The 19531-nt window shown below is 45.5% G+C and overlaps 1 protein-coding gene across 3 annotated transcripts; it reads left to right on the top strand.

The window, feature by feature from the left end:
* Positions 1 to 2537: 2537 nt before the first annotated feature.
* znf513b (zinc finger protein 513b) lies at positions 2538 to 10509 on the top strand. 3 transcript variants are annotated; one of them, XM_029730862.1, is made up of 6 exons: positions 2538 to 2573; positions 3075 to 3230; positions 4812 to 4922; positions 5322 to 5423; positions 8745 to 9383; positions 9683 to 10509. In XM_029730862.1, exons 2-6 carry the CDS (start codon positions 3191 to 3193, stop codon positions 10465 to 10467), a joined length of 1677 nt encoding a protein of 558 aa, XP_029586722.1. In that variant the 5' UTR covers positions 2538 to 2573; positions 3075 to 3190; the 3' UTR covers positions 10468 to 10509. The 3 variants fall into 3 exon arrangements, with proteins under 3 accessions (XP_029586722.1, XP_029586721.1, XP_029586723.1); XM_029730861.1 differs by having other exon boundaries at positions 4809 to 4922; positions 9683 to 10508; XM_029730863.1 differs by lacking the exons at positions 2538 to 2573; positions 5322 to 5423 and having other exon boundaries at positions 2583 to 3230; positions 4809 to 4922; positions 9683 to 10507.
* The last annotated feature ends 9022 nt before the right edge of the window (positions 10510 to 19531 follow it).

Below are 19531 nucleotides of genomic sequence, written 5' to 3' on the forward strand. Positions count from 1 at the left end.
AATCCATTCAGCTGATGTTCTGAAAGAGCTGCAAAATCTGGACCCCTACAAATCAGCTGGGCTTGACAATCTGGACCCTTTCTTTCTAAAATTATCTGCCGAAATTATTGCAACCCCTATTACTAGCCTGTTCAACCTCTCTTTCGTGTCGTCTGAGATTCCCATAGATTGGAAAGCAGCTGCTGTCATCCCCCTCTTCAAAGGAGGTGACACTCTTGACCCAAGTTGCTACAGACCTATATCCATCCTACCCTGCCTTTCTAAGGTCTTCGAAAGCCAAGTCAACAAACAGATTACCGACTATTTTGAATCCCACCGCACCCTCTCCGCTATGCAATCTGGTTTCAGAGCTGGTCATGGGTGCACCTCAGCCACGCTCAAGGTCCTAAACGACATCGTAACCGCCATCGATAAGAAACATTACTGTGCTGCCGTATTCATTGACCTGGCCAAAGCTTTTGACTCTGTTAATCACCACATCCTCATCGGCAGACTTAGTAGCCTTGGTTTCTCAAACGATTGCGTCGCCTGGTTCACCAACTACTTCTCTGACAGAGTTCAGTGTGTCAAATCGGAGGGCCTACTGTCTGGACCTCTGGCAGTCTCTATGGGGGTACCACAGGGTTCAATTCTTGGGCCAACTCTTTTCTCTGTATACATAAATGATGTCGCTCTTGCTGCTGGTGAATCTCTGATCCACCTCTACGCAGACGACACCATTCTGTATACTTCTGGCCCTTCTTTGGACACTGTGTTAACAACCCTCCAGACGAGCTTCAATGCCATTCAACTCTCCTTCCGTGGTCTCCAACTGCTCCTAAACACAAGTAAAACTAAATGCATGCTCTTCAACCGATCGCTGCCTGCACCTGCCCGCCCATCCAGCATAACTTCTCTGGACGGTTCTAACTTAGAATTTGTGGACAACTACAAATACCTAGGTGTCTGGTTAGACTGTAAACTCTCCTTCCAGACTCACATCAATCATCTCCAATCCAAAGTGAAATCTAGAATTGGCTTCCTATTTCGCAACAAAGCATCCTTCACTCATGCTGCCAAACATACCCTCGTAAAACTGACCATCCTACCAATCCTCGACTTCGGCGATGTCATTTACAAAATAGCCTCCAATACCCTACTCAACAAGCTGGATGCAGTCTATCACAGTGCCATCCGTTTTGTCACCAAAGCCCCATATACAACCCACCACTGCGACCTGTATGCTCTCGTTGGCTGGCCTTCACTTCATCATCGTCGCCAAACACATTGGCTCCAGGTCATCTACAAGACCCTGCTAGGTAAAGTCCCCCCTTATCTCCGCTCACTGGTCACCATAGCAGCACCCACCTGTAGCACGCGCTCCAGCAGGTATATCTCTCTGGTCAACCCTAAAGCCAACTCCTCCTTTGGTCGTCTCTCCTTCCAGTTCTCAGCTGCCAATGATTGGAACGAACTACAAAAATCTCTAAAACTGGAAACACTTATCTCCCTCACTAGCTTTAAGCACCAGCTGTCAGAGCAGCTCACAGATCTCTGCACCTGTACATAGCCCATCTTTAATTGAGCCCAAACTACTACCTTTTCCCCTACTGTATTTATTTATTTTATTTATTTTGCTCCTTTGCACCATATTATTTATATTTTAACTTTTAACTTTCTTCAAACTACAAATCTACCATTCCAGTGTTTTTTCTTGCCATACTTTATTTACTTTGCCACCATGGCATTTTTTTGCCTTTACCTCCATTATCTCACATCATTTGCTCACATTGTATATAGTCTTATTTTTTTCTACTGCATCATTGATTGTATGTTGTTTTACTCCATGTGTAACTCTGTGTTTTTGTATGTTGTCGAACTGCTTTGCTTTATCTTGGCCAGGTCGCAATTGTAAATGAGAACTTGTTCTCAACTTGCCTACCTGGTTAAATAAAGGTGAAATAAATAAAATAAAAAAATAAATCTGCGTGTCTCTCACAAGGCAGAAGCATAGACTAATAGTCAGGTAAAACAATCATCAGACAAACCTCCACTGATGTATATGAACACACATATTTTGGATTAGGAGGAGCAGCCCATACGTTCCGTAGACAGTCGGTGGTAAAACAACTGAATCTTATGTGATTCTTTATAGGTTGTTACCATTCGGCTGCTCTAGTAGTACCCTATATGAAATCCCTTATCTAAAGTTCCAATCATAGTTAACCCCCCCTCTCTCCTGTTAGAGAGTAACTCCACCTGGTGGTAAAATCCAGTGTCAGGTAAATACATATGTGTTTTACAGAGGCCTGCACAATAACAGGTGTAGAATATTGTTATTACATACATGCATTATTAGGAGTATTAACGTCACCGTTTATGATGTGTGCTGTATGAGGCATATTCGCATGCGCAATAATTCAACAATAAACTTGAAATTTGAAAAAAAAGAGGCTTCTTATTAAATAAAAAGAAACGTTTCAATTTTTTTCCTTCGAAGTCAAAGTTAACTGACTACATTTGAATGACTACAAGACCCAAGATCCGGAAGTATATTTAAAAAAAGGACTGACGTCACGCCCCATGAACTCGCAGTATGTACACATTGGACCCTCGAGGAAGTTACTAAGAGACTATTTTAACCGAAAAAATATATATATTAAACGACAATTTAAGTTGATGTAAAGTTAGCTTGTTGTTTAGAATTTACATTTAACTAGACGTATAGGCTATTTTTTTTGTGTTTGTTTTCTCCTAAATACTAGACCACTAGTTAGCGTAGCTTTAGCTATCTAAGTTAGCTAGCCAGATGATTCGCTTCTATCTGACCAATTTCTTCCCAATACAGCCACAGATAGAACAACTCACTGTCTTTTAAATAGAACTAGCTAACGATGTTCTCGGTTAGACTAACAAACTAGCTAGAATAGCAAACTTAAGTCAGCCAGCCCCCCGCATATTTCGCTAGCTAGTTAGCTAACGTGCGTAACGTTAGCCAGTGTGTGTGTGTGTGTGTGTGTGTGTGTGTGTGTGTGTGTGTGTGAGAGTGTGAGAGAGACTGATGACACTGATAGTTGTGTTTTTGTCCGTTGGAGGAAGAGGAATATGACAAGTTTGCAGAGCCTACACGCCGTATAGATCAGTGTTTCGCCACCAGCCTACAGAGGCAACTGCGACTCACTGACAGCGAGGAAGACGAGGAAGACGAAGAATGCCGAGGAGAAAACAATCGAACCCACAGCCCGTCAAATGTAAGTACAGTTTTATAGCCTTTCTACCTACTATAGTCATGTTATTGACTGGGTGGTGAAGGAGTTATCACAAAACTAACTAGCTGGGTTTTCACGTATTTCAATGTCTGAGATGTTTTGCTACTTGTACCTTCTAGAGGTGTGCTCTTGGTGCTCACTAGATCAACTGTAATCCATATTTGTACTGATTTGAATGAAGTTTTGGGTTTGGGTATATACAACTTGGATACAGGATTAGATAATTTAGTTACAGAGTTGATGTGTACTTCAATTGTTAAACCTCTGTCAGCTTCCAGAACTGTAATTTCTCTCTCTCTCTCTCTCTCTCTCTCTCTTTCTCTCTCTCTTTCTCTTTCTCTCTCTCTCTCTCTCTCTCTCTCTCTCTCTCTCTCTCTCTCTCTCTCTCTCTCTCTCATCATGCCTGTGTGCATGGTTGGGTTGCCATCCTTCTCTCTTCGTCCTCATGAATGTGTGTAACCCGTCCTGTGCGTGTGTATCTCATCCTGTGTGTGAGTTATCTCATCCTGAGTGTTCTGTCTCAGCTGGACTTCCTCCCTTCCTCCTCTCTGCTTCCTGTCTCCACCTACCCTCCCTGACCTCTCCTCCCTCCCTTCTCCCAATCTCGTCCTGCCCCTCTCCCCCCCTATTTCTCTCACTCTTCCCTTGCTTCCTCCCTTCCTCTTTCTCTCCCTCCTTCTCCCACTGCTTCCTCCCTCTCCCTTCCTCTTTCCCTCTATTCTCCCTTTCTCACCTGCCTCTTCTCTTCAATCACCCCACAGTGCTATATTAGTGTGATAGAGGTTATTGTGTATTCCAGGAGACGGTGTAGTATAATGATGGTGTGTAGTATATTGATGGTGTGTATTACAGTAGATGGTGTAGTATAATGATGGTGTGTATTACAGTAGACGGTGTAGTATAATGATGGTGTGTATTACAGTAGATGGTGTAGTATAATGATGGTGTGTATTACAGTAGATGGTGTAGTATATTGATGGTGTGTATTACAGTAGACGGTGTAGTATAATGATGGTGTGTATTACAGTAGACGGTGTAGTATATTGATGGTGTGTATTACAGTAGATGGTGTAGTATAATGATGGTGTGTAGTGTATTGATGGTGTGTATTACAGTAGACGGTGTAGCATATTGATGGTGTGTAGTATAATGATGGTGTGTATTACAGTAGACGGTGTAGTATATTGATGGTGTGTAGTATAATGATGGTGTGTATTACAGTAGACGGTGTAGCATATTGATGGTGTGTAGTATAATGATGGTGTGTATTACAGTAGACGGTGTAGCATATTGATGGTGTGTGTCTGTAGTATAATGATGGTGTGTATTACAGTAGACGGTGTAGTATAATGATGGTGTGTATTACAGTAGAGGGTGTAGCATATTGATGGTGTGTAGTATAATGATGGTGTGTATTACAGTAGACGGTGTAGTGTAATGATGGTGTGTGTCTGTAGTATAATGATGGTGTGTGTGTGTGTGTGTGTGTGTGTGTGTGTGTGTGTGTGTGTGTGTGTGTGTGTGTGTGTGTGTGTGTGTGTGTGTGTGTGTGTGATATAGTAGACGGTGTGGAGTGTGATCCAGGATGCCTGGTTCTGGACAGTGACTTCCTGCTTAGTGGAGAGCTCTGTGAGTTTGATGACACAGAGATCATGGGGCTGGACAGAGACACAGGTCAGACACACACACACACATTTACACATATACACAAACACTGACCAACTTGATCTCATAGTTTCACTTCTGAAATTATGGATGAACGTCTATTTTGTGATGTGATGCATTAATTCTTGCGTGGTTACAGGTTAAATTTTGCATGGTTACAGGTTTAATTCTGCGTGGTTACAGGTTTAATTCTGCGTGGTTACAGCTTTAATTCTACGCGGTGAACGGGGTTAATTCCGCGCGGTGAACGGGGTTAATTCCACGTTTGTCAGACTACGAGACATCCAGAAAATCATTCTTCTCACAAAATCGCTTGTAACGTCCGAATGGTTTGGCCTACAAAACTATTATGAAAAGATGAGACTCTCACAAACATGATAGTGTTCTGTTTTTCTCTACGACCCCCAGAAGCGTCTTGGGACCCGTCTGAAGTCGGTACCGCCGATCTGCCAACCTCTGTCTGTAGAGAACAGTTTGGGTTACACACTAATATGGCCCATCTGTGGAAAGGTGAGACTCCTGTGGGTGTCTTTTGCTCTTGGACACCCACAGGCCTCGCAAGACATGTCTGAAGGTTCGCCTGTACCAGTTGAAAACATTTATGAAATAATATATAGAGACTATTTAGTGACAAAATGAAGGGGTTAAATACATGTAAAAATAAAAAAAAAATATATTATTTAAGTTTCCTGATCTTTCTTATGTCTCTCAGATATAGGACAGACACTTCAGAACAAACTTCCTTTTTGATTTTTTTTTTTGATTCATGTAGTGAATATGGTATTCAATGCGCTTCTATGGGCTATTAGGTGTGAGGCCAAATTGACATTTTTCATCAAATATTTGTATACATTTTTTTTATTACATTTTTTTTATTCAAGGGTTCTTAAACTTGTAACTCAAATAGCTAAATGATCCTTGGTATGACCTTCTGAAAACAACTCCATATAGCTCAGTAGAACCCCCCCCCCCCCAGCTTGGACAGGGCTTACATGCTGACCAGACCGGACACGTTGTGTGCGCGAGCGTTGCAAAATAAATTTAGAAATCCATGTTATTCAATTATTACACCCACACTGCTCGCGCGCGCCAACGAGTGTCTGCGATGCCAAGAGCTAAAATAGAAGTCATTCCTATTTCTGACGCAGATCGCGCTGCAAGTCCTGCCTCTCCCATCTCCTCATTGGTTTATAGAAGCAGGTACCCACGTGCCATCTCCTCATTGGTTATACCCACGTGGATGATTGAAAGACGAACTGTTTTGCCGGTTGTCGTGGTAATACTATGAATGTTTAGATGCCAATCACCATATAAGTTCAAAGATGAAAAAGCCTGGAAGGAGGAGAGATGACTAGAAACGATTCGGTTGACCGTTTTATGTGTGGATTAATTGTCGGAGTAGAGGACCTTGTGTATTTCAGGTAAAATAACAACTCAATGTTTATATCCCAGGACAAATTATCTAGCAACAGCAAGCTAGCTAAATAGGACAAATTAGCTAGCAAGTGCAAGTTAACTAGCTAAATTGCCATACATGTTTAATGCTTTTCGACCTGTCCCCAAATTAATGTCATTGGTTCAGAGTTTGTTTTGGTATTTTAACCTGTGTGTCGGGATTGCGCACGCGCGCAGCCGTTTTTGGTTCCATGTTAGTCTGTTGAAGGTTAAGGTTTGGGCTCGGGTTTGGGGAATGTTTCCATCAACTATCATCTAGAGCATTGTGAACTGGAGTGGTCAGAGCAGCATGCTTCGGTCTAATGCCACGTTCAAAACAACTGGGAACTCTGAAAATTACCAGGTCAAATCATGACGGCGGTGATCTTCAAGTTGGAAAGTCAGAACTCTAGAAAGAGGCCAGAGTTCCCGACTTGAATTCTGAGTTCAAAACATAATTTTTTTTGTCCCAGTTGGAGCAAATTTTTTTACCCCAGAGTTCCCAGTTGTTTTGAACACAGCTTAAGCAGCGCTCTTCACCTCCGAGCATCACGAGTTCACGCCAGTGCTCTGCAATAGTTTTCAAAACATTTTTTTTTTTTTTGTGGGTCGATATCGATGTCCTCAGGACCTTTTCACATGTCCGCAATAGAATGCTATTTCTAATGACCAATAGGATGCTGTTTCTAGTGACCAATAGAATGCTATTTCTAGTGACCAATAGGATGCTATTTCTAATGACCAATAGAATGCTATTTCTAGTGACCAATAGGATGCTGTTTCTAGTGACCAATAGAATGCTATTTCTAGTGACCAATAGGATGCTATTTCGAGTGACCAATAGGATGCTATTTCTAGTGACCAGGCTGACACTGACAAGTATACATACACACACTTACAGTGTTATATATAGTGCATGCGGAAAGTTTTCAGACCCCCGGACTTTTTCCACATTTTGTTACGTTACAGCCTTATTCTAAAATGGATTAAATTGTTTTTTTCCTCATCAATCTACACACAATACCCTATAATGACATAGAAAAAAAATGGTTTTTAGACATTTTTGCAAATGTAATAAAAATGGAAATGGCACACTTACATAAGTATTCAGACCCATTACTCAGTACTTTGTTGAAGCACCTTTGGCAGGAATTACAGCCGAGTCTTCTTGGGTATGACACTACAAGCTTGGCACACCTGTATTTAGGGAGTTTCTCCCATTCTTCTCTGCAGATCCTCTCAAGCTCTGTCGGGTTGGATGGGGAGGTCTCTCCAGAGATGTTCGATCGGATTCTGGCTGGGCCACTCAACTTCTCCCAAAGCCACTCCTGCGTTGTCTTGGCTGTGTGCTTAGGTTCGTTATCCTGTTGGAAGGTGAACCTTCACCCCAGTCTGAAGTCCTGAGCACTCTGGAGCAAGGATCTCTTTGTACTTTGCTCCATTCATCTTTCCCTCGATCCTGACCAGTCTCCCAGTCCCTGCCGCTGAAAAACAGCCATGCTTCACCGTAGTGATGGTATTGGCCAGGTGCTGAGCGGTGCCTGGTTTTCTTCAGACGCGACGCTTGGCATTCAGGCCAAAGAGTTCGTTCTTGGTTTCATCAGACCAGAGAATCTTGTTTCTCATGATCTGAGAGTCTTTAGGTGCCTTTTGGCAAACTTCAAGCGGGGTGTCATGTGCCTTTTACTGAGGAGTGGCTTCCGTCTGGCCACTCTACCATAAAGGCCTGATTGGTGGAGTGCTGCAGAGATGGTTGTCCTTCTGGAAAGTTCTTCCATCTCCACAAAGGAACTCTGGAGCTCTGTCAGAGTGACCATCGGGTTCTTTGTCACTGCCCTTCTCCCCCGATTGCTCAGTTTGGCCAGGCAGTCAGCTCTAGGAAGAGTCTTGGTGGTTCCAAACTTCTTCCATTTAAGAATAATGTAGGCCACTGTGTTCTTGGGGACCTTCAATCAAGTTGTAGAAACATCTCAAGGATGATCGACGGAAACAGGATGCACCTGAGCTCAATTTCGAGTCTCATTGCAAAGGGTCTGAATACTAATGTAAATAAGGCATTTCTGTATTTTTATTTTTGTATAAATTTGCAAACATTTCTAAACCTGTTTCGTTTCGTCATTATGGGGTATTGTGTGTAGATTGATGAGGAATTTAATCCATTTTAGAATAAGGCTGTAACTTTACAAAACGTGGAAAAAGTCAAGGGGTCTGAATACTTTCCGAATGCATTGTACATGGTTTTACGAGTCCTTGACCAAATGCTCCTTCCCTCTCTCTTTCCTTCCCTTTCCCCCTTTCTCTCTACTCCTCTCTTTCTCCTCGCTCTAACACTCTCCCTCCCTCTCTCTCTCTCTCTCTCTCTCTCTCACTCTTCCCTCTCTCTCCTCCCTCTATCAGGTATGACAGTGTTCTCTCTAAGTGATGACGGCACCAGCCTTCCAGCTCCGGGTGACTCAGCTTTCCCAGCATTCCTCTCCTGTAAGGGGTGTCGCCAATTGATGGGGGCTGACCTTGACCTGGGAGCGGGACTTGACTTGGGGGCGGGACTCTACTGCCTGAGCTGCGAAGAGGGCCTCCAATCAGAATCACACACAGCCATGGAGGATACCTCACAGGGGGAGGAGTCAACCCCGGCTGTCCAATCCTGTGGGGGAAAGGACAGGAAGAGGAAGAGGAGTAAGGCGGGTGATGAAGAAGTCTGTATGAAGCTGTACACGTGTTCTCTGTGTAGTTTCTCCTCTCGCTACTCCAACCATCTAAAACGCCACATGAGAACCCATGATGGAGAGAAGCCCTACCGCTGTCCCCACTGCCCCTACGCCTCCACACAGAGGGTCAACCTGCAGAGACACACACGCACACACACCGGGGAGAAGCCCTACCTCTGCAACGCCTGCAGCTATGCCTGTAGTTCCCTGGGAAACCTGCGGAGGCACCAGCGCTCGCACAGCCAGGAGACTCAGCCCCGGCCGCAACGCACACACACACTGAAGAGACGCAGCAGACGAAAACACACACACAGAGAAAATAGTGAAGGTAAGGGCATACAGTCAGGCGAGTACACGCACGCACACACATAGACACACACACACACACACAGACTCAGACACACACAGAGGTAATATGTTCCAGGAAAGAGGATGTTTTCTTTTGAACGTTCTAGCCTGTAGCTCAGAGTGAAAGGAGAAGTGTTGGTTAACTTCCTGAAACTGGAGTTTAAAAAGAGGAAGAAGCTCTGTTTGGTTGGGCTGGTTACTGAACTAAAGGTCGTGTGTGTGTGTGTGTGTGTGTGTGTGTGTGTGTGTGTGTGTGTACTGTTCTCTCCTCTCCTCCAGATGCCGTTTTGTCAGACCTGACAGTGTGTGTGAGGGAGGACTCTGATTTCCTCCAGTCCCTAGGGGGGGTAGCCTCTCCATCCTCCCCCCGTCTACCCCCCTCCGCCCCTCTCCCTGACCTCCTCTTCCCCCTCTGCTGTCGTTCCTGTGGCCTCACCCTGGAAGGAGAGGCGGAGGGCAGAGGACAGATGTGTAGTCAATGTTCTGAGTTTGTCCTCTCTAAGGATATAGGCTCCTCCAGCCCCACAGACAGAGACACACCTGGTGACACAGACTCACACACAGTCCAGCCGGGGGCCAGTAAGCTGTACCGCTGCCCTCTCTGCCCCTTCCTCTCCCTCTACCCCAACCACCTGGCCCGACACGCCCACACCCACAGCGGGGAGAAGCCCCACCGCTGTCCCCAGTGCCCCTACGCCTCGGCCCACCTGGACAACCTGAAACGCCACCTCCGGGTCCACACAGGGGAGAAGCCCTACCGCTGTCCCCAGTGCTCTTACGCCTGCGGGAACCTGGCCAATCTGAGGCGCCATGAGAGGATTCACTCTGGAGCCAAGCCGTTCCACTGCTCTGTGTGTGGCTACAGCTGTAACCAGAGTATGAACCTGAAGAGACACATGCTGAGACACACGGGAGAGAAGCCGTACGGCTGTGCTGAGTGTGACTACACCACGGGACACTGGGACAACTACAAACGCCACCAGAGGAAACACGGACACAACACACACAGCTGGGACAAACACACACACCAGGACACTACAGCAGACAGCAACACACAGCACTGAGACACACACACACAGCTGAGACACACACACACACACACCGCTGAGACACACACACACACACACAGCATTGACACACACACACACACACAGCATTGAGACACACACACACACACAGCATTGAGACACACACACACACACCACTGAGACAGACACACACAGCACTCAGACACACACACCACTGAGACACACACACACACAGCACTGAGACACACACACACACCACTGAGACACACACACAGCACTGATGCATACACACACTCCCACAGACCAACACTGAATTCAAGAAACAGGGAACCATAACCAGGGAGAGATGTAGGGAGGGTGCGTGTGTGTGTGTGTGTGTGTGTGTGTGTGTGTTACAGTGGTGACCCCCGAACCTTCTCTCTGCTCTCAGGCCTCAGAGGGGCGGGACTTATCTCAGGAACCTTTTTAGAGGCGGAGCTACATGTGCTGGTTTCCTGGATCTGAGCACTGCACTGGTCTTGGGGCATTAAATGGTGTGTCTGTGGGATTCAAGATTCATCCTTTTTTTTTTTTTATGGTTAAATGTTGTTTTTAGTAAAGTAGATGCATTGTTTGAAAATGTATGTTTTGATTGAGATTTAGGCCATTTCTAAATGATGTATTCCAACAAAACAAATATCATCTGTAAAGAATGTAATTGTGAAACAGAGTTTATTTTTGCAACAAATTATGATATATTTTAGTTGATTTGAACAATGTTTCTCAGAAAATATTATTCCGTTGGCAGACATCACGTTGTATTCTCATTGGAGACGATGCCTAGCACACCGTAACAGATTCAAAAATGTTTAGAAACACAAATGGAGAGTTTGAAGTCGGTCCCTTTGCATCCATTTGGCTCTTCGTTAATACACCACTGCTGATTGTAAGGCTACGCAGAAAATAGACAGGACCACAGTAACTGTCTGCACACTGTGCCTTCTACATCTCTAGTACTGAAATAAAGACTTGTGGCTGAAGTGTTTGGCTTTTTGTGGGTTTGTGCTTGTGATAGGAGTGGTGATAGGAGTGGTGGTAGGAGTGGTGATAGGGGTGGTGATAGGGGTGGTGATAGGGGTGGTGGTAGGAGTGGTGATAGGAGTGGTGATAGGAGTGGTGGTAGGAGTGGTGATAGGGGTGGTGATAGGGGTGGTGATAGGGGTGGTGGTAGGAGTGGTGGTAGGAGTGGTGGTAGGAGTGGTGATAGGGGTGGTGGTAGGAGTGGTGGTAGGAGTGGTGATAGGGGTGGTGATAGGGGTGGTGATAGGGGTGGTGGTAGGAGTGGTGATAGGAGTGGTGGTAGGAGTGGTGATAGGGGTGGTGGTAGGAGTGGTGATAGGAGTGGTGGTAGGAGTGGTGATAGGGGTGGTGGTAGGAGTGGTGATAGGAGTGGTGATAGGAGTGGTGATAGGGGTGGTGGTAGGAGTGGTGATAGGGGTGGTGGTAGGAGTGGTGATAGGGGTGGTGGTAGGAGTGGTGATAGGAGTGGTGATAGGAGTGGTGATAGGGGTGGTGGTAGGAGTGGTGATAGGGGTGGTGGTAGGAGTGGTGGTAGGAGTGGTGGTAGGAGTGGTGGTAGGAGTGGTGATGGTAGTCCATCTTTTGAGGCATGTCTTTCTGTCAAGTTAGATGATGAAATATTTATATATACACACACAGCCAGGTCCATAGGTATTGGACAGTGACACAATTTGCATCATTTTGTCTCTGTGAAGCGCCGTCCAATGAGTTTTGAAACATTTGGCTGAATCTGAGCAGATAATATAATATATATGTTTTTTTGGGCAAACTAATCTGGTCTTCCTGTTTTTGAGGAATGGTTTACATCTTGTGTATTTACTCTGGTGAAGTCTTCTCTTGATTGTTGACTTTGACCCAGATACGCCTACCTCCTGGAGGGTGTCGTTGATCTGGACAACTGTTGTGAAGAGGTTTTTCTTCACCAGGGAAAGAATTATTCTGTCATCCACCACAGTTGTTTTCTGTGGTCTTCCGGGCCTTTTGGTGTTCCTGAGCTCACCAGTGTGTTATTTCTCTTTAAGAATGTACCAAATATTTGATTTGGCCACACCTAATGTTTTTGCGATCACTCTGATGGGTTTGTTTTGATTTGTCAGCCTAATGATGGCTTGTTTCACTGCAGTGACAGCTCTTTGGACTTCATATTGAGGGTTAACAGCAACACACTCCAAATGTCACACTTGAACTCAACTGTAGACCTTTTATCTGCTTACTAAATGAACTAATGAGGCAATAACACACACCTGGCCATGGAACACCTGAGCAACCAATTGTCCAATTACTTTTGATCCCTTAGAAAGGGGGGAGGGGCCACATATAAAAAGTGCTGTAATTTCTACACCGTTCACCCGATTTGGATGTAAATCCCCTCAAATTAAAGCTAAAAGTGCACTTTAAACTCATGTTCATTATTACATTTCAACTCCAATATGCTGTTGTAGATTGCCAAAAGAAGAATAACTTGGTCAATGTCCAAATATTTATGGACCTGACTATATATCTGTCTATTTAGATGATGATGATATATATATACAATACCAGTCAAAAGTTTGGACACACCTACTCATTCAAGGGTTTTTATTTATTTTTACTATTTTCTACATTGTATAATAATAATGAAGACATCAAAACTATGAAATAACACATGGAATCATGCAGTAAAAAAAAAAAGGAAAAACAAAATCTCAATATATTTAATTAGCCACCCTTTGCCTTGATGACAGCTTTGCACACTCTTGGCATTCTCTCAACCAGCTTCCCACATATGCTGAGCACTTGTTGACTGCTTTTCCTTCACTCTGCGGTCCAACTCATACCAAACCATCTCAATTTGGTTGAGGTCAGGGGGATTGTGGAGGCCAGATCATCTGATACAGCACTCCAGCATTCTCCTTCTTGGTAAATTAGCCCTTACACAGCCTGGAGGTGTGTTGGGTCATTGTCCTGTTGAAAAACAAATGATAGTCCCACTAAGCGCAAACCATATGGGATGGCGTATCGCTGCAGAATGCTGTGCTAGCCATGCTGGTTAAGTGTGCCTTGAATTCTAAATAAATCACTGACAGTGTCACCAGCAAAGCACCCCCACACATCACACCTCCTCCTCCATGCTTCACGGTGGGAACTACACATGCGGAGATCATCTGTTCACCTACTCTGCGTCTCACAAAGACACGGTGGTTGGAACCAAAAATCTCAAATTTGGACAGATTTCCACCGGTCTAATGTCCATTGCTCATGTTTCTTGGCCCAACAAGTCTCTTCTTATTATTGGTGTCCTTTAGTAGTGGTTTCTTTGCAGCAATTCGACCATGAAGGCCTGATTCACGCAGACTCCTCTGAACAGTTGATGTTGAGATCTGTTACCTGAACTCTGTGAAGCATTTATTTGGGCTGCAATTTCTGAGTCTGGTGACTCTAATGAACCTATCCTCTGCAGCAGAGGTAACTCTGGGTCTTTCCTTCCTGTGGCGGTCCTCATGAGAGCCAGTTTCATCATAGCACTTGATGGATTTTGCGACTCCACTTGAAGGAACTTTCTTGAAATGTTCCATATCGACTGACCTTCATCTCTTAAAGTAATGATGGTTGTTTCTCTTTGCTTATTTGAACTGTTCTTGCCATAATATGGACATGGTATTTTACCAAATAGGGCTATCTTCTGTATGCAACCGATTGTCTCAAACGCATTAAGAAATAAAAAGATTTCCACAAATTAACTTTTAACAAGGCACACCTGTTAATTGAAATGCATTCCAGGTGACAACCTCAAGAAGCTGGTTGAGAGAATGCCAAGAGTGTGCAAAGCTGTCAACAAGGCAAATGGTGGCTACTTTGAAGAATCTCAAATATAAAATCTATTTTAATTTATTTCACACATATTTTTTGGATACTACATGATTCAATATGGGTTATTTCTGTCTAGTTTAGGGTGTGTGTCAACAGGTGTTTCCTGATGAAGAAGAATAGATTTAATGCGGTGGGGGCTCGTATTATCAGGGTCCCCTATGCAAAACATTATCTCAGATCATCTCCACATGCTCCCTTTTGTTTGTGTGTGACCTGATTTTCAAAGCACACAGAAGAACCAACACAGCTATCACCATGGGCCTGGTACGATGCTACTTTTCTGTTATTATATTCATATCATTACTGTACCTGGTAGGATACTTCATCATATCATTACTGTACCTGGTAGGATCCTTCATATCATTACTGTACCTGGTAGGATACTTCATATCATTACTGTACCTGGTAGGATACTTCATCATATCATTACTGTACCTGGTAGGATCCTTCATATCATTACTGTACCTGGTAGGATACTTCATATCATTACTGTACCTGGTAGGATACTTCATCATATCATTACTGTACCTGGTAGGATCCTTCATATCATTACTGTACCTGGTAGGATCCTTCATCATATCATTACTGTACCTGGTAGGATACTTCATATCATTACTGTACCTGGTAGGATACTTCATCATATCATTACTGTACCTGGTAGGATCCTTCATATCATTACTGTACCTGGTAGGATCCTTCATCATATCATTACTGTACCTGGTAGGATACTTCATATCATTACTGTACCTGGTAGGATACTTCATATCATTACTGTACCTGGTAGGATACTTCATATCATTACTGTACCTGGTAGGATACTTCATATCATTACTGTACCTGGTAGGACTCTTCATCATATCATGTGATTAGATGGTATACTGTTATTGTGTTAGGATTGTTATGTGATCCGACATTATTCTATAGTTTTTTTTCATGAATGTTAGACTCTGATTCTGTAATGACTTCAGTTTAGAGGAAATACCAATCTGTAGAACTAGCAGCTAGCATTTACTAACAACATAACAACTGTAGCGGGGGGTTGGTTCTGAGTTTGGGGTCTAGCTAGCATTTACTAACAACATAACAACTGTAGCGGGGGGTTGGTTCTGAGTTTGGGGTCTAGCTAGTATTTACTAACAACATAACAACTGTAGCGGGGGGTTGGTTCTGAGTTTGGGGTCTAGCTAGCATTTACTAACAACATAACAACTGTAGCGTGGGGTTGGTTCTGAGTTTGGGGTCTAGCTAGTATTTACTAACAACATAACAACTGTAGGGGGGGGGTTGGTTCTGAGTTTGGGGTCTAGCTAGTATTTACTAACAACATAACAACTGTAGCGTGGGGTTGGTTCTGAGTTTGGGGTCTAGCTAGTATTTACTAACAACATAACAACTGTAGGGGGGGGGGTTGGTTCTGAGTTTGGGGTCTAGCTAGTATTTACTAACAACATAACAACTGTAGCGGGGGTTGGTTCTGAGTTTGGGGTCTAGCTAGCATTTACTAACAACATAACAACTGTAGCGGGGGTTGGTTCTGAGTTTGGGGTCTAGCTAGCATTTACTAACAACATAACAACTGTAGCGGGGGGGTTGGTTCTGAGTTTGGGGTCTAGCTAGTATTTACTAACAACATAACAACTGTAGCGGGGGTTGGTTCTGAGTTTGGGGTCTAGCTAGTATTTACTAACAACATAACAACTGTAGCGGGGGGGTTGGTTCTGAGTTTGGGGTCTAGCTAGTATTTACTAACAACATAACAACTGTAGGGGGGGGGTTGGTTCTGAGTTTGGGGTCTAGCTAGTATTTACTAACAACATAACAACTGTAGCGGGGGGTTGGTTCTGAGTTTGGGGTCTAGCTAGCATTTACTAACAACATAACAACTGTAGCGGGGGGGTTGGTTCTGAGTTTGGGGTCTAGCTAGTATTTACTAACAACATAACAACTGTAGCGGGGGGTTGGTTCTGAGTTTGGGGTCTAGCTAGTATTTACTAACAACATAACAACTGTAGCGGGGGGTTGGTTCTGAGTTTCGGGTCGGGGGGTGTGTGTATGTGTGTGTGTGTGTCTGTGTGTGCGTGCGTGCGTGCGTGCTTATGTAAGAGTGTGAGTGAGTGAGTGAGTGAGTGAGTGAGTGAGTGAGTGAGTGAGTGAGTGAGTGAGAGTGACTGCATCTCAGTCTCTCTCTCTGCCTTGTAGGGGAGTTCTCATCCAAAGCCGTTCCCAGGAGACATCCTGGAGTTTCCTCGGAATAAATACTTCTCACATTTCGGAATTTACTACGGAGAGAGAGATGGAGTGCCCTACGTAGCACATCTCACCTGCAGAGGTCTGTGTGTCTATATATATATACACACAGACACACACACACACTCCTAACCCCTAACACTAATTCTAACCCCTAACCCTAGCTCCTAACCCCTAACCCTAGCTCCTAACCCCTAACCCTAGCTCCTAACCCTAACACTAATTCTAACCCCTAACCCTAGCTCCTAACCCCTAACCCTAGCTCCTAACCCCTAGCCCCTAACCCCTAACCCCTAGCTCCTAACCCCTAGCTCCTAACCCCTAACACTAGCTCCTAACCCCTAACCCTAGCTCCTAACCCCTAGCCCCTAACCCCTAACCCCTAGCTCCTAACCCCTAACCCTAGCTCCTAACCCCTAACCCCTAGCTCCTAACCCCTAACCCCTAGCTCCTAACCCCTAACCCCTAGCTCCTAACCCCTAACCCCTAGTTCCTAACCCCTAACCCCTAGTTCCTAACCCCTAACCCTAGCTCCTAACCCCTAACCCTAGCTCCTAACCCCTAACCCCTAGTTCCTAACCCCTAACCCTAGCTTCTAACCCCTAACCCTAGTTCCTAACCCTAGCTCCTAACCCCTAACCCTAGCTCCTAACCCCTAGCTCCTAACCCCTAACCCTAGCTTCTAACCCCTAACCCTAGCTTCTAACCCCTAACCCTAGTTCCTAACCCCTAACCCCTAGCTCCTAACCCCTAACCCTAGCTCCTAACCCCTAACCCTAGCTCCTAACCCCTAACCCTAGCTTCTAACTCCTAACCCTAGTTCCTAACCCCTAACCCCTAGCTCCTAACCCCTAACCCTAGCTCCTAACCCCTAACCCTAGTTCCTAACCCCTAACCCCTAGCTCCTAACCCCTAACCCTAGCTCCTAACCCCTAACCCTAGCTTCTAACCCCTAACCCTAGCTCCTAACCCCTAACCCTAGCTCCTAACCCCTAGCTCCTAACCCCTAACCCTAGCTTCTAACCCCTAACCCTAGCTTCTAACCCCTAACCCTAGTTCCTAACCCCTAACCCCTAGCTCCTAACCCCTAACCCTAGCTTCTAACCCCTAACCCTAGCTCCTAACCCCTAACCCTAGCTCCTAACCCCTAACCCTAGCTCCTAACCCCTAACCCTAGCTCCTAACCCCTAACCCTAGCTTCTAACCCCTAACCCTAGCTCCTAACCCCTAACCCTAGCTCCTAACCCCTAACCCTAGCTCCTAACCCCTAACCCTAGCTCCTAACCCCTAACCCTAGCTCCTAACCCCTAACCCTAGCTCCTAACCCCTAACCCTAGCTCCTAACCCCTAACCCTAGCTCCTAACCCCTAGCTCCTAACCCCTAACCCTAGCTCCTAACCCCTAACCCTAGCTCCTAACCCCTAACCCTAGCTCCTAACCCCTAACCCTAGCTCCTAACCCCTAGCTCCTAACCCCTAACCCTAGCTCCTAACCCCTAACCCTAGCTCCTAACCCCTAACCCTAGCTCCTAACCCCTAACCCTAGCTCCTAACCCCTAACCCTAGCTCCTAACCCCTAACCCTAGCCCCTAACCCCTAACCCCTAGCTCCTAACCCCTAACACTAATTCTAACCCCTAACCCTAGCTCCTAACCCCTAACCCTAGCTCCTAACCCCTAACCCTAGCTCCTAACCCCTAACCCCTAGCTCCTAACCCCTAACCCTAGCTCCTAACCCCTAACCCTAGCTCCTAACCCCTAACCCTAGCTCCTAACCCCTAGCTCCTAACCCCTAACCCTAGGTCCTAACCCCTAACCCTAGCTCCTAACCCCTAACCCTAGCTCCTAACCCCTAACCCTAGCTCCTAACCCCTAACCCTAGCTCCTAACCCCTAACCCTAGCCCCTAACCCCTAACCCCTAGCTCCTAACCCCTAACACTAATTCTAACCCCTAACCCTAGCTCCTAACCCCTAACCCTAGCTCCTAACCCCTAACCCCTAGCTCCTAACCCCTAACCCTAGCTCCTAACCCCTAACACTAATTCTAACCCCTAACCCTAGCTCCTAACCCCTAACCCTAGCTCCTAACCCCTAACCCTAGCTCCTAACCCTAACCCTAGCTCCTAACCCTAACACTAATTCTAACCCCTAACCCTAGCTCCTAACCCCTAACCCTAGCTCCTAACCCCTAACCCTAGCTCCTAACCCTAACACTAATTCTAAACCCTAACCCTAGCTCCTAACCCCTAACCCTAGCTCCTAACCCCTAGCCCCTAACCCCTAACCCCTAGCTCCTAACCCCTAGCTCCTAACCCCTAACCCTAGCTCCTAACCCCTAACCCTAGCTCCTAACCCCTAGCCCCTAACCCCTAACCCCTAGCTCCTAACCCCTAACCCTAGCTCCTAACCCCTAACCCCTAGCTCCTAACCCCTAACCCCTAGCTCCTAACCCCTAACCCCTAGCTCCTAACCCCTAACCCCTAGTTCCTAACCCCTAACCCCTAGTTCCTAACCCCTTACCCTAGCTCCTAACCCCTAACCCTAGCTCCTAACCCCTAACCCCTAGTTCCTAACCCCTAACCCTAGCTTCTAACCCCTAACCCTAGTTCCTAACCCTAGCTCCTAACCCCTAACCCTAGCTCCTAACCCCTAGCTCCTAACCCCTAACCCTAGCTTCTAACCCCTAACCCTAGCTTCTAACCCCTAACCCTAGTTCCTAACCCCTAACCCCTAGCTCCTAACCCCTAACCCTAGCTCCTAACCCCTAACCCTAGCTCCTAACCCCTAACCCTAGCTTCTAACTCCTAATCCTAGTTCCTAACCCCTAACCCCTAGCTCCTAACCCCTAACCCTAGCTCCTAACCCCTAACCCTAGTTCCTAACCCCTAACCCCTAGCTCCTAACCCCTAACCCTAGCTCCTAACCCCTAACCCTAGCTTCTAACC

This window comes from Salmo trutta, chromosome 33, assembly GCF_901001165.1.
Source record: "Salmo trutta chromosome 33, fSalTru1.1, whole genome shotgun sequence".
Taxonomy (NCBI): Eukaryota; Metazoa; Chordata; class Actinopteri; order Salmoniformes; family Salmonidae; genus Salmo; species Salmo trutta.

Coding starts and splice junctions, on each gene's coding strand:
- znf513b (XM_029730861.1), top strand. CDS start 3,191: ATGCCGAGGAGAAAACAATCGAACCCACAGCCCGTCAAAT. Junction 3,231..4,808: donor GAACCCACAGCCCGTCAAAT/GTAAGTACAGTT, acceptor TGTGTGATATAG/TAGACGGTGTGGAGTGTGAT. Junction 4,923..5,321: donor GGGGCTGGACAGAGACACAG/GTCAGACACACA, acceptor TACGACCCCCAG/AAGCGTCTTGGGACCCGTCT.